Source organism: Coregonus lavaretus (genome assembly GCF_964263955.1).
Source record: "Coregonus lavaretus genome assembly, chromosome: 9".
Lineage (NCBI taxonomy): Eukaryota > Metazoa > Chordata > Actinopteri > Salmoniformes > Salmonidae > Coregonus > Coregonus lavaretus.
The window spans coordinates 33,729,274-33,743,514 of record NC_139996.1 but is presented as its reverse complement, the minus strand read 5'-3'; the positions used below and the strand labels follow the sequence as shown (position 1 = coordinate 33,743,514).

General features: G+C 43.8%; 1 protein-coding gene across 2 annotated transcripts in view; it reads right to left on the bottom strand.

Moving 5' to 3' along the window:
* LOC311134775 (guanine nucleotide-binding protein G(o) subunit alpha) overlaps positions 1-14,241 on the bottom strand; it is a gene marked incomplete at its 3' end in the record, with an annotated part of 162,661 nt that overhangs the window by 23,843 nt on the left and 124,577 nt on the right. For both annotated transcript variants that reach the window (XM_084168555.1, XM_084168556.1), the window contains exon 4: positions 12,081-12,241. In XM_084168555.1, the coding sequence (XP_084024681.1) occupies positions 12,081-12,241 (161 nt within the window). The remainder of the gene's footprint in view (positions 1-12,080; positions 12,242-14,241) is intronic.

Here is a 14,241-nt window from a genome sequence, read left to right as displayed (position 1 = left end):
AGAGAGAGAGACAGAGAGAGAGAGAGCGAGAGAGACTGCTCTGGGTGCCATGACTCTTAAATCTACATGTCATGTGGGCTGCTTTCATACATCAAAAGACATTGATAGACATATCCACCTCAAAGTGTTATGCAACGTTTCTATAATGTAGATCCGGACAAAACCGAATCTTATCTAAGATAACATGATCGTGCCAGACATGTCAAGTTCTGCATGGTGTGTCAAGTTCCTGGGCGAAATACTGGACTACCAGTAATCAAACATCATTCCTAAATGCTATGACATTTACAACACAATTAATTGAGTTCCATGTAAATGTGAAATAAATGTGTTTCGTGACCTTTTGCAGGACACACTAATATATTGTGGATGGAAAGAAAATGAATTTTCTCAGGAATGCAATACTATGGGCTTAAGCCACCTCAGAGGAGCTGAGCAACTCGCTACTGGCTATGTCCTTTAATCATTCTCTCGCTGTCCTGCTCCTGTCTACACTGTCACGGTGTATCACTGCTGCGCTACACGCGGTTGTTCTCCACACCCGTCCTCAGGGTTGGGTAGGTTGCTTTCTAAAAGTAATCCGTTACAGTTACCTGTCCAAAATTGTAATCAATAACATAATTTTTGGATTACCCAAGCTCTGTAATGTAATCTGATTACTTTGTTACTTTTAGATTACTTTCCCCTTAAGGCATTAGAAGAAGACAAAAATGAATATTACCAATTGAATGACATCTATTGCAGGATAAATCAATGTTAGAGTTTACATAGCTGGCCATAAATGGATGTTTCATTTTGCTTTATGGGTTGTTTATGTACAGTAGGCTTCTTCTAACCCATTGCTTTCTACTACAGATAATACAATTAGGCTATATCTTTACATTAAAAACCAAAGTCTAAGATTTCCAGTAATTCCAATAATTTAATACTCCTTGATCTTCAAGAATAGGACATGGAAATATAGATTAGCCAAATTGTTTTACATGAGCATAACCCAAAAACGAAGGATATTAGCTGACTACCATGGCCCCAGTACAGCAACACAATTAGACCCAACTAAATCAAGAGAAAACAAAAAGATAATTACTTGACACATTGGAAAGAATTTACAAAAAACAGAGCAAACTAGAATGCTATGTGGCCCTAAACAGAGAGTACACAGTGGCAGAATACCTGACCACTGTGACTGTCCCAAAATTAAGGAAATCTTTGACTATGTACAGAATCAGTGAGCATAGCCTTGCTATTGAGAAAGGCCGCCGAAGGCAGACCTGGCTCTCAAGAGAAGACAGGCTATGTGCACACTGCCCACAAAATGAGGTGGAAACTGAGCTGCACTTCCTAACTTCCTGCCAAATGTATGACCATATTAGAGACACATATTTCCCTCAGATTGCACAGACCCACAAAGAATTTGAAAACAAATCCAATTTGGATAAACTCCCATATCTATTGGGTGAAATACCACAGTGTGCAATCACAACAGCAAGATTTGTGACCTGTTGCCACAAGAAAAGGGCAACCAGTGAAGAACAAACACCATATTGAGCCAGCTAGCTGCCACCTTCAGCTGTTTTTTCTAACCTCATTATCATTAACGTTAGGTGGTCGGTAGCTGCTGTACCTAATTTCGGCTACTGATTGCAGTCTGCCAGTTTGGCTTTATACATAGCTTGGGCTTTGTCGAGTAAGGCTTAAACTATGTATTTAGATTGTAGTTAGGTACTATAGGTAGGCATCGTGGGCTGTATATTATTAAGTAGTATAGGTAGGCATCGTGGGCTGTTGCGGGTAGCTGTTGTGTAGTTATTGTAGGTTACTTTTGTATTCGGCTGTGCCGGATGTAGCACGAAGCTAGCTCGCTAACTCACCTCCTGGATTAGCTGGCGAGTTGCTATTAGCAACGGTAGCAACTAAAAACAATATCCTTTTAGCCAGCTACATTCGCTCACAGCGACGCCGTTTTTCAAACAAAGTCAACACAGTAGCCATTGCTAGCTAGCCAACACTACCAGCAGGCTGTGGTAGCTAAATACAATATCTTTGTGCTAGCTACCCAACGTTTAATCATTGCTGCGTTATGAAAGGTAAGCTTGGCTTCTTATATGGTGTTGAGTTAAGCTTAAACCATGTATTTAGATTGTAGGTAGGTATTGTAGTTTGGTATTATAGGTAGCTTACTCCGGTAGTTATTGTAGGTTATTATTGTAGGTAATTATTGTAGGTAAGGATTTTTATTCGGCGGAGCCCAGGCGAAGCACGAGGCTAGCTTACCCACTACCTGGACCAACAAAGCTAGCTAGCTAGAGGGTAGCTACCGGTAACTTTTAGCAACTGTGGTTAGCTGTTTCCAATGTTATTTCATGCTTGAGAGTACCTGTGATTGAGCCAGCTAGCTGCTACCATTCAGCTGTTTTTCTAACCTCATCCGAGGCATTAACGTTAGGTGGTTGGTAGCTGCTGTACTTAATTACAGCTACTGATAACAGTCTGCTGTAGCTTACAACAATTCTAATTTCTAAAGTGGAAGTTGGGAGAGTTTTATTCGGGTGGTTCAGTGAAACAATTATAGTTTCTGAGGTGGAAGTTGGGAGAGTTATATATTTATAAATTTTTTTGGTGAGGGAGGCCTGCTCTCTCCTTTCCCTGATGTTCAGTTCATTTCATCCCGATCTCCTCTGCATTATTGTAGCCATCTGTTGCAGCCTGTCAACTATGCCTCTGCCTATCCCTGTTCTCTCCTCTCCGCACAGGCTACACAAACGCCCCACACCGCGTGGCTGCTGCCTCTCTAACCTGGTGGTCCCTGCACGCACCCCACACCTGGAGTTCCAGGTCTCAGGCAGCCTCTGGAACTGCCGTTCTGCTGCCAACAAAGCTGACTTCATCCCAGCCTATGCTAATCTCCAGTCCCTCGACTTCCTGGCGCTGACGGAAACATGGATTACCACTGAAAACACGGCTACTCCTACTGCTCTCTCCTCATCTGACCATGTGTTCTCGCATACCCCGAGAGCATCTGGTCAGAGGGGTGGTGGCACAGGAATCCTCATCTCTCCCAAGTGGACATTCTCAATTTTTCCCCTAACCCATCTGTCTATCTCCTCATTTGAATTCCATGCTGTCACAGTCACTAGCCCATTTAAGCTTAATATCCTTGTCATCTATCGCCCTCCAGGTTCCCTTGGAGAGTTCATCAATGAGCTTGACGCCTTGATAAGTTCCTTTCCTGAGGATGGCTCACCCCTCACAGTTTTGGGGGATTTCAACCTCCCTATGTCCACATTTGACTCATTTCTCTCTGCCTCCTTCTTTCCACTTCTCTCCTCTTTTGACCTCACCCTCTCACCGTCCCCCCCTACTCACAAGGCAGGCAATACGCTTGACCTCATCTTTACTAGATGCTGCTCTTCTACTAATCTCACTGCAACTCCCCTCCATGTCTCCGACCACTACTTTGTTTCCTTTTCTCTCTCGCTCTCCTCCCACACTACTCACTCTGCCCCTACACAGATGGTAATGCGCCGCCGCAACCTTCGCTCTCTCTCTCCCACTACTCTCTCCTCTTCCATCCTATCATCTCTTCCCTCTGCTCAATCCTTCTCCCTCCAATCTCCTGATTCTGCCTCCTCAACCCTCCTCTCCTCCCTTTCTGCATCCTTTGACTCTCTGTGTCCCCTATCCTCCCGGCCGGCTCGGTCCTCCCCTCCAGCTCCGTGGCTTGATGACTCATTGCGAGCTCACAGAACAGAGCTCCGGGCAGCGGAGCGGAAATGGAAGAAAACTAAACTCCCTGCCGACCTGGCATCTTTTCACTCCCTCCTCTCTACATTTTCTTCATCTGTTTCTGCTGCTAAGGCCACTTTCTACCACTCTAAATTCCAAGCATCTGCCTCTAACCCTAGGAAGCTCTTTGCCACATTTTCCTCCCTCCTGAATCCTCCCCCCCCCCGCCCCCCCCTCCTCTCTCTCTGTGGATGACTTCGTCAACCACTTTGAAAAGAAGGTTGACGACATTCGATCCTCGTTTGTTAAGTCTAATGACACTGCTGGTCCTACTCACACTGCCCTACCCTATGCTTTGACTTCTTTCTCCCCTCTCTCTCCAGATAAAATCCTGCGACTTGTGACTGCAGGCCGCCCAACAACCTGCCCGCTTGACCCCATCCCCTCCTCTCTTCTCCAGACCATCTCCGGTGACCTTCTCCCCTACCTCACCTCGCTGATCAACTCATCCTTGACCGCTGGCCATGTCCCTTCCGTCTTCAAGAGAGCGAGAGTTGCTCCCCTTCTCAAGAAACCAACACTCGATCCCACTGATGTCAACAACTACAGACCAGTATCCCTTCTTTCTTTTCTTTCCAAAACTATTGAGCGTGCCGTCTTTAGCCAACTCTCTTGCTATCTCTCTCAGAATGACCTTCTTGATCCAAACCAGTCAGGTTTCAGGACTGGTCATTCAACTGAGACTGCTCTTCTCTGTGTCACGGAGGCTCTCCGCACTGCTAAAGCTAACTCTCTCTCCTCTGCTCTTGTCCTTCTAGACCTGTCTGCTGCCTTTGATACTGTGAACCATCAGATCCTCCTCTCCACCCTCTCCGAGCTGGGCATCTCCGGCGCGGCTCACTCCTGGATTGCGTCCTACCTGACCGGTCGCTCCTACCAAGTGGCGTGGCGAGAAGCTGTCTCCGCACCACGTGCTCTCACCACTGGTGTCCCCCAGGGCTCAGTCCTAGGCCCTCTCCTTTTCTCCCTATACACCAAGTCACTTGGCTCTGTCATATCCTCACATGGCCTCTCCTATCATTGCTACGCTGACGATACACAACTAATCTTCTCCTTTCCCCCTTCTGATAACCAGGTGGCGAATCGCATCTCTGCATGTCTGGCAGACATATCAGTATGGATGACGGATCACCACCTCAAGCTGAACCCTGGCAAGACGGAGCTGCTCTTCCTCCCGGGGAAGGACTGCCCGTTCCATGATCTCGCCATCACGGTTGACAACTCCGCTGTGTCCTCCTCCCAGAGTGCGAAGAGCCTAGGCGTGACCCTGGACAACACCCTGTCGTTCTCCGCCAACATCAAGGCGGTGACCCGCTCCTGCAGGTTCATGCTCTACAACATTCGGAGAGTACGACCCTGCCTTACACAGGAAGCGGCACAGGTCCTAATCCAGGCACTTGTCATCTCCCGTCTGGACTACTGCAACTCGCTGTTGGCTGGCCTCCCTGCCTGTGCCATTAAACCCCTACAACTCATCCAGAATGCCGCAGCCCGTCTGGTGTTCAACCTTTCCAAGTTCTCTCACGTCACCCCCCTCCTCCGCACACTCCACTGGCTTCCAGTTGAAGCTCGCATCCGCTACAAGACCATGGTGCTTGCCTATGGAGCAGTGAGGGGAACGGCACCTCTGTACCTTCGGGCTCTGATCAGTCCCTACACCCAAACGAGGGCATTGCGTTCATCCACCTCTGGCCTGCTGGCTCCCCTTCCTCTGCGGAAGCATAGTTCCCGCTCAGCCCAGTCAAAACTGTTCGCTGCTCTGGCACCCCAATGGTGGAACAAGCTCCCTCACGACGCCAGGACAGCGGAGTCACTCACCACCTTCCGGAGGCATTTGAAACCCCACCTCTTTAAGGAATACCTGGGATAGGATAAAGTAATCCTTCTACCCCCCCCAAAATTGTAAAGTGGTTATCCCACTGGCTATAGGGTGAACGCACCAATTGGTGAGTCGCTCTGGATAAGAGCGTCTGCTAAATGACGTAAATGTGCCCTTGAGCAAGGCACTTAACCCTAATTGCTCCTGTAAGTCGCTCTGGATAAGAGCGTCTGCTAAATGACTAAAATGTAAATGTAAATGTATTGTAAATACAACCTATATTTATGTTTATTTATTTTCCCTTTTGTACTTTAACTATTTGCACATCATTACAACACTGTATATAGACATAATATGACATTTGAAATGTCTTCATTCTTTTGTAACTTTTGTGAGTGTAATGTTTACTGTTAATTTATTGTTTATTTCACTTTTATTTATTAGCTATTTCACCTGCTTTGGCAATGTAAACATATGTTTCCCATGCCAATAAAGCCCTTAAATTGAGAGAGAGAGAGAGAGAGAGAGAGAGAGAGAGCGAGAGAGAGAGCGAGAGAGAGAGACAGAGAGAGAGAGAGCGAGAGAGACTGCTCTGGGTGCCATGACTCTTAAATCTACATGTCATATGGGCTGCTTTCATACATCAAAAGACATTGATAGACATATACACCTCAAAGTGTTATGCAACGTTTCTATAATGTAGATCCGGACAAAACCGAATCTTATCTAAGATAACATGATCGTGCCAGACATGTCAAGTTCTGCATGGTGTGTCAAGTTCCTGGGCGAAATACTGGACTACCAGTAATCAAACATCATTCCTAAATGCTATGACATTTACAACACAATTAATTGAGTTCCATGTAAATGTGAAATAAATGTGTTTCGTGACCTTTTGCAGGACACACTAATATATTGTGGATGGAAAGAAAATGAATTTTCTCAGGAATGCAATACTATGGGCTTAAGCCACCTCAGAGGAGCTGAGCAACTCGCTACTGGCTATTTTACATTTACATTTTAGTCATTTAGCAGACGCTCTTATCCAGAGCGACTTACAGGCTATGTCCTTTAATCATTCTCTCGCTGTCCTGCTCCTGTCTACACTGTCACGGTGTATCACTGCTGCGCTACACGCGGTTGTTCTCCACACCCGTCCTCAGGGTTGGGTAGGTTACTTTCTAAAAGTAATCCGTTACAGTTACCTGTCCAAAATTGTAATCAGTAACATAACTTTTGGATTACCCAAGCTCTGTAATGTAATCTGATTACTTTGTTACTTTTAGATTACTTTCCCCTTAAGGCATTAGAAGAAGACAAAAATGAATATTACCAATTGAATGACATCTATTGCAGGATAAATCAATGTTAGAGTTTACATAGCTGGCCATAAATGGATGTTGCATTTTGCTTTATGGGTTGTTTATGTACAGTAGGCTTCTTCTAACCCATTGCTTTCTACTACAGATAATACAATTAGGCTATATCTTTACATTAAAAACCAAAGTCTAAGATTTCCAGTAATTCCAATAATTTAATACTCCTTGATCTTCAAGAATAGGACATGGAAATATGGAAATATAGATTAGCCTAATTGTTTTACATGAGCATAACCCAAAAACTAAGGACATTAGCTGACTACCATGGAGTTGAGTTTAGTCAGCTAAGGACTTATTAGCCTACTCTGTTGTTTATTTTGTTGTCATGGAGGACTGATTGGGTTCATTGCGTTGAGTTGAAAAATAAATGCTGCTCTCATGGAATGGCATGCTTTGAACCCCAAGTGCTATTTGCATGTGAAAAATGTATTGATGCCATATGCTGCATTTGCTCTAGGCCTATTGTTTACGTTTTTGTTGGTGACACTTTGATATCTCGATAATTTGCAGCTGTTCAAGTCTATCAAAAGTGTGCGAGTTTGAGCATGTGTCCGTTAGGACTATGGACATTTATTTTGAATCAGCACGAATGAGATTGAGCAATAAAAGCCCTACTCGTGGTCTTCTTAAATGAAACGTGTTTTTGACAGTATGGAGCACAATACCACGGAGGAGTTTAGAAGGGAGGAACTCCCTCAAACAGTTAATTTTTTTTTTTCAAGATTGGGATATGCACTATGCAGCTCTAGCAGGAGTGCATTTTTAACTGGCTGTTCATTGGTCGCAAAAACAATCGCAGCTTAAGCTTCTTCAATTCAACCATTATTGGGTTAACAGCCATCCACAACAAACACAATCAGTAAGGCGCAAATAGGTAAATGAGAGAGCAGTAGTGTGATTCAAATCAATGCGCTATGTAGGCATCAATAATAAGTGATATCCATATCGCACTGCCTGCAGGCTACATCACTGCTGTCGTTCTTACCTCCAAGCGTTTATTCAAGTTGGATAATCTTTGGATGCCTACAGCAGTTGCACCATTGGAAGACATAGCTTGGACTGTAGCCTACAAAAGCCTATTCCTGCTCTTTTCCCGCAATCCATCAAACACATTTGGTGTGTCATCATAGTGGTCTCTGATTTGTGGTCAGACTCGCTTAGGCGGAAACAAACTTAAACTTGTGCCTTTTTTCAATGCTGATTTGAATGTCATTGAGAAAACAGAAAGGTGTCAAATAATTTTCTGAAATTAAGAGTAATCCTAGAAGTAATCATCTAGTTTTTCAAAAGTATCTGTTATCTGATTACCATAGTTTTGCTGGTAACGTAACAGATTACAGTAAAAACAATGTAATCAGTTACTTGTAACGGATTACATGTCATCCGTTACTCCCCAACCCTGAGATTATTTACTTACTGAACCACCACACTCATAAAGACATCTGCCTTTGAATGTTTGATTCTTTGTACTTAAAGTAAAGATTAATCCATTTTGAATGTTATATTGTTTTTGTGCATCTCTGAGCGATGTTCTATCGATTCCCTGGGTCAATACATGTTTTCATGTGTATCTGAGATATCGCCGTTAAAGCAGGCAGAAATTTGGCCGGTATGACGTAGCACTGAGATAAAGCCGCACTGGAAATTAATAGGAATACGACTTTTAGATTGCAAAAACGTCCATCGTACATGTCAGATTTCAATACTGGCGGTTGTCATAATGCGGTAGGTTGTCGTCTCTTGAATGAGCCATTGATCATATTTTTGCGATATTCCTACCTCAAGAAATGTCTAATTTTGTATTTGTCTTTTTTTGGGTATTTTCTTAGTGTTATTTTTAAACCCTTTTTTCTCCCCAATTTCGTGGGATCCAATTGGTAGTTACAGTCTTGTCCCATCGCTGCAACTCCCGTACGGACTCGGGAGAGGCGAAGGTCGAGACATGCGTCCTCCGAAATACAACCCAGCCGAGCCGCACTGCTTCTTGACACAATGTGTCGGAGGAAACACCATACACCTGGCGACTGTGTCAGCGTGCACTGCGCCCAGCCAGCCACAGGAGTCACTAGTGCGCGATGGGACAAGAATATCCAATTGTGCGACGCCCCATGGGTCTCCCGGTCACAGCCGGCTGCGACAGAGCCTGGACTCGAACCAGGATCTCTAGTGGCACAGCTAGCCATGAAATGTGTAATTTAACAGAGGTTCTAATGTCGTCCGCATGCTTCCCAGCCGAAACACTTTAGGACTTCAGTAAGGTTTTTTGGGGTTGTTTGGGCACACAATATATTTTTTGGGGCAAGCCCAAGTCGGTAGCCCAAGTCTATGCCCCTTTGTCGGTGACTGGTCAACAGTAGGAATTCTTCAGTAAAGCCTTTGTTGTCATTTAATGAGAGACTCGTTTTCGTGCACACAACAAAGATTTCTTAAGTTATCTTAGATTCATTCTGACTATTTTGAGGAAGTGTTTACTGGCTATGGCGTCTCAAAATGGACAAACAGTACTATTGCCACTTTATTTTCGTTTTTCAAGCAAAGGTCTTTTAAGTAGTATGCGAATACACTCGTTCGGTTCGCCTAGGCGACTTTGGCTAGCCACCAGCCGAACTGAAGCATGCTGACGCCTTTACACATTTCTCCTATTTGTCTGCCTCTTCAGTCCAGGGTGCATTGCATGGTGCCATTGCAAATGCCAGACTCCACTCTGTGAGGCACATACAGGTTGAACATGGTGAGATTGTAGACTCCTAAATTGATAGCGCAGCTTGTTTAGGCGATTTTACAGCTAACTAGCTACTGACTTTGGTATTATTGTGTGTAGCTACGTTTGCTAGCCAGTCCATAGAGACAGAATTGCATTGTGGGTTTTGTAGTCGACTTGAGCTGCAACAGATTTCCACAACAATTTTCACGTCGCTACCAACCTTATTATAATGACAAAATGAAACATTTGTTCCAAAAAATATTGTTCTCACATATTAGTGTTATGTAACACTGTAAATTATAGGAATGAGTGGTTTTGGGTGGATTTTTCCTTTAATGCAGTATTAATTGATATTGTGTTCGCTGGGATGGTGGAAAGAGGATGGGGTGGATGAGAAGATGGCCACACCAGGTGGAGAATGAATAAGTCATGTCTGGGGGCTGACCAAGGTCCTGCTGGGGTTGTTGTGTAAGTGCACAAATAAGTCAGACACAGGGCCTAAAATTTACTTTTTGGTCCACCAGCCACTGTGGCAGGTAGATTAAAAAATCTACCAACAACTCAGATATTTTACCAGCCAAAATTAAAAAAAACGTCTTGCTAAAATTACACCAACAAAACACAAATAAACAGATGAGCATGCTTTGTAATGTTTCTAAAAACAATAAATCTATTACTAGTAAGAAGTAATGTGGTATTTTGTTTAATTTCATTTAATATTTTATGACCTGAGTCTTTTAACCAAAATATCACAGATGAGACAAACATTTTCACCTGCCCCTTTAAGGGTGGGAGGATACCGTGGTAGCGTGACTCAAGTCATGTTTGTGCCTGTGAGATTGAGAGCGTAGCTGCAGTCCAAACCCATAATTTTTACCCCCTCAGCCCTCGCACTAGCCACTTTCTCTTGGGGGAATCACCGTCGAAACCGAATGCGGTTTGATTGCCATCTTAAGTGGTCCAATTCACAAACGTTGCCCCCTCGGCCCTCGATTTAGCTCGACAGAGCGAGTGAAGAACTTTGATCACTTGTGGAGTTGATATGACCCACAATTCAATGCAAACTGTAGTCACGTGTCAAACTCCAGTGGCTGCGAAGTGTCAACTTTTATCAACACGGCTGCATTTTCGGCATGTCAGACAACATTATAATGCTAGCTTGTTAAAAAAGATATATACATTTAATTGATTTTAGCGTTGGCAAATTGGCTTAGTCTCGTAGTGCGGACCCTATAAAACGAAGGTAGCTTCATAAACATATTTTGGGGAATTCTGAAATGTATTGGAATAAATGACCAAACTATAAAACTAGCTTGCCAGCTATGGGTAGCTAGCTACCTTACAGGATTGCTAGCTAGCTACGTTAGCTAGCTAGGTACATTAATAGCTATAGGTTGGTTGTTTTTAAGCTCAACTTCAAGATTTCCAACAAGGACGTTGCCTCTCCAAACATCACTCTCCCTTGCTTGGGCAAAGGACATTTAAGGTACACTCAGATGTAAAACATTATTCAAGGGCTGAGGGTTTAGGGCCGAGGGCTGTCTACTTTGAGTTTGGACTGAAGCCCCTTACTAGTAGCTGCCTTGTCTTTTCTTCCCTAGCAGTTGAAACTCAAACATTGAAAAACAACCTAGCTTGTGAACAAAACAATGTAAATAGCCAAGAAACACAAGGACAAAGTTTCACTTCAGTAGACTTTAGTTTCAAGTAAATTAGACCGACTTTTATGCCTGTGCGCAGTGCACCTAAAAATGAATCTTTCACTCAGCTTTTCACGTGCGCACAGTCCCCTGCCAGGCAGTGTTGAAGCGCGAGGTGGGATAGGCTATAGGATTCGTAGTTCTTTGACTTTGTGCGATGAATTTACCAGCTATGAAAGAAAACGGCAGAAATACTTTGAAAACAGTTACTGCAGTATTTATTTTGCTATAAATGTCATCATACTTGACTATTTTTATTCACAGATGCAAGTGAAATGCTCGCACTGTGGAGACCTGACCACCCGCCAACGTGACTGGTGAAATAGACATCTTACCCGCCAATGTCAAAATCTACACGCGTTTTCATTTGGCGGGTGGCGGTTGTTAATTTTAGGCCCTGATCATACATAAGTGTTTGATACCAATTGATTTACATCAACCTAGCACAGAAATTTACCAATTCACTTTGGGCCTCATAAACCACTTTGTCTATAAAACACAAAATAGTTGCTTCATATTTGTTGTATATGACTAATGACACATGGATATCAATGAATGTAGTAAGTGGATGATGTTTATGTATGTGTGATCCATAAACACTATCATTGACTGGAGCAAAGTAATGAGAGTTGTATTGATCCTGCAGCACTAGGTCCTCCTGTGGGGGTCAGCAGAGGTAGAGTAGTACTCACTATTGGGAAGAGTCATTGAGCTGGTATTCTCGGGCGCGGTTGAAGCACTCCTGGATGCCGGAGTCCGACCACAGGCGGGTCATAGCCCCCAGGAGCTCAGGAGAGTAGGGCTCAGTGTCCTCCATACGACTCACCACGTCACACACCATCTTAGCATCAGCCTGAGGAGGGAGAAGAACAACAGGTACGTTATGTATAGCACTTCAAATACAGTACATTTACGTAATTTAGCAGACACCCTTATCCAGAGCGACTTACAGGAGCAATTAGGGTTAAGTGCCTTGCTCAAGGGCACATCGACAGATTTGTCACCTAGTCGGCTCAGGGATTTAAACCAGCAACCTTTCGGTTACTTGCCCAACACTCTTAACCACTAGGCTACCTGCCACCCAATACACACAAGCCTGTAGAGAGGAAAACATCAGCCTGTAGATAGGAACAGATACAGCACTCACATTAAGTGTCCATAACACAGAATAAAACCAGAGTTATTTCTTGTGCAGAGATAATAAGAATTCTAAAATTACAGTGTAAATCGAAAATACCCTTACCAAAAAAAAATGCTGTTAGTATTTGATCCCCTGCTGATTTTGTACGTTTGCCCACTGACAGAGAAATGATCAGTCTATAATTTTTATGGTAGGTTTATTTGAACAGTGAGAGACAGAATAACAACAAAGAAATCCAGAAAAACGCATGTCAAAAATTTTATAAATTGATTTGCATTTTAATGAGGGAAATAAGTATTTGACCCCTCTGCAAAATATGACTTAGTACTTGGTGGCAAAACCCTTGTTGGCAATCACAGAGGTCAGACGTTTCTTGTAGTTGGCCACCAGGTTTGCACACATCTCAGGAGGGATTTTGTTCCACTCCTCTTTGCAGATCTTCTCCAAGTCATTAAGGTTTCGAGGCTGACGTTTGGCAACTCGAATCTTCAGCTCCCTCCACAGATTTTCTATGGGATTAAGGTCTGGAGACTGGCTAGGCCACTCCAGGACCTTAATGTGCTTCTTCTTGAGCCACTCCTTTGTTGCCTTGGCCGTGTGTTTTGGGTCATTGTCATGCTGGAATACCCATCCACGACCCATTTTCAATGCCCTGGCTGAGGGAAGGAGGTTCTCACCCAAGATTTGACGGTACATGGCCCCGTCCATCGTCCCTTTGATGCGGTGAAGTTGTCCTGTCCCCTAAGCAGAAAAACACCCCCAAAGCATAATGTTTCCACCTCCATGTTTGACGGTGGGGATGGTGTTCTTGGGGTCATAGGCAGCATTCCTCCTCCTCCAAACACGGCGAGTTGAGTTGATGCCAAAGAGCTCCCTTTTGATCTCATCTGACCACAACACTTTCACCCAGTTCTCCTCTGAATCATTCAGATGTTCATTGGCAAACTTCAGACGGGCATGTATATATGCTTTCTTGAGCAGGGGGACCTTGCGGGCGCTGCAGGATTTCAGTCCTTCACGGCGTAGTGTGTTACCAATAGTTTTCTTGGTGACTATGGTCCTAGCTTCCTTGAGATCATTGACAAGATCCTCCCGTGTAGTTCTGGGCTGATTCCGTTCTCATGATCATTGCAACTATACGAGGTGAGATCTTGCATGGAGCCCCAGGCCGAGGGAGATTGACAGTTATTTTGTGTTTCTTCCATTTGAGAATAATCGCACCAACTGTTGTCACCTTCTCACCAAGCTGCTTGGCGATGGTCTTGTAGCCCATTCCAGCCTTGTGTAGGTCTACAATCTTGTCCCTGACATCATTGGAGAGCTCTTTGGTCTTGGCCATGGTGGAGAGTTTGGAATCTTATTGATTGATTGCTTCTGTGGACAGGTGTCTTTTATACAGGTAACAAGATGAGATTAGAAGCATTCTCTTTAAGAGTGTGCTCCTAATCTCAGCTCGTTACCTGTATAAAAGACACCTGGGAGCCAGAAATCTTTCTGATTGAGAGGGGGTCAAATACTTATTTCTCTCATTAAAATGCAAATCAATTTATAACATTTTTGACATGCGTTTTTCTGCTTTTTGTTGTTGTTATTCTGTCTCTCACTGTTCAAATAAACCTACCATTAAAATTATAGACTGATCATTTCTTTGTCAGTGGGCAAACGTACAAAATCAGCAGGGGATCAAATACTTTTTTCCCTCACTGTAACTG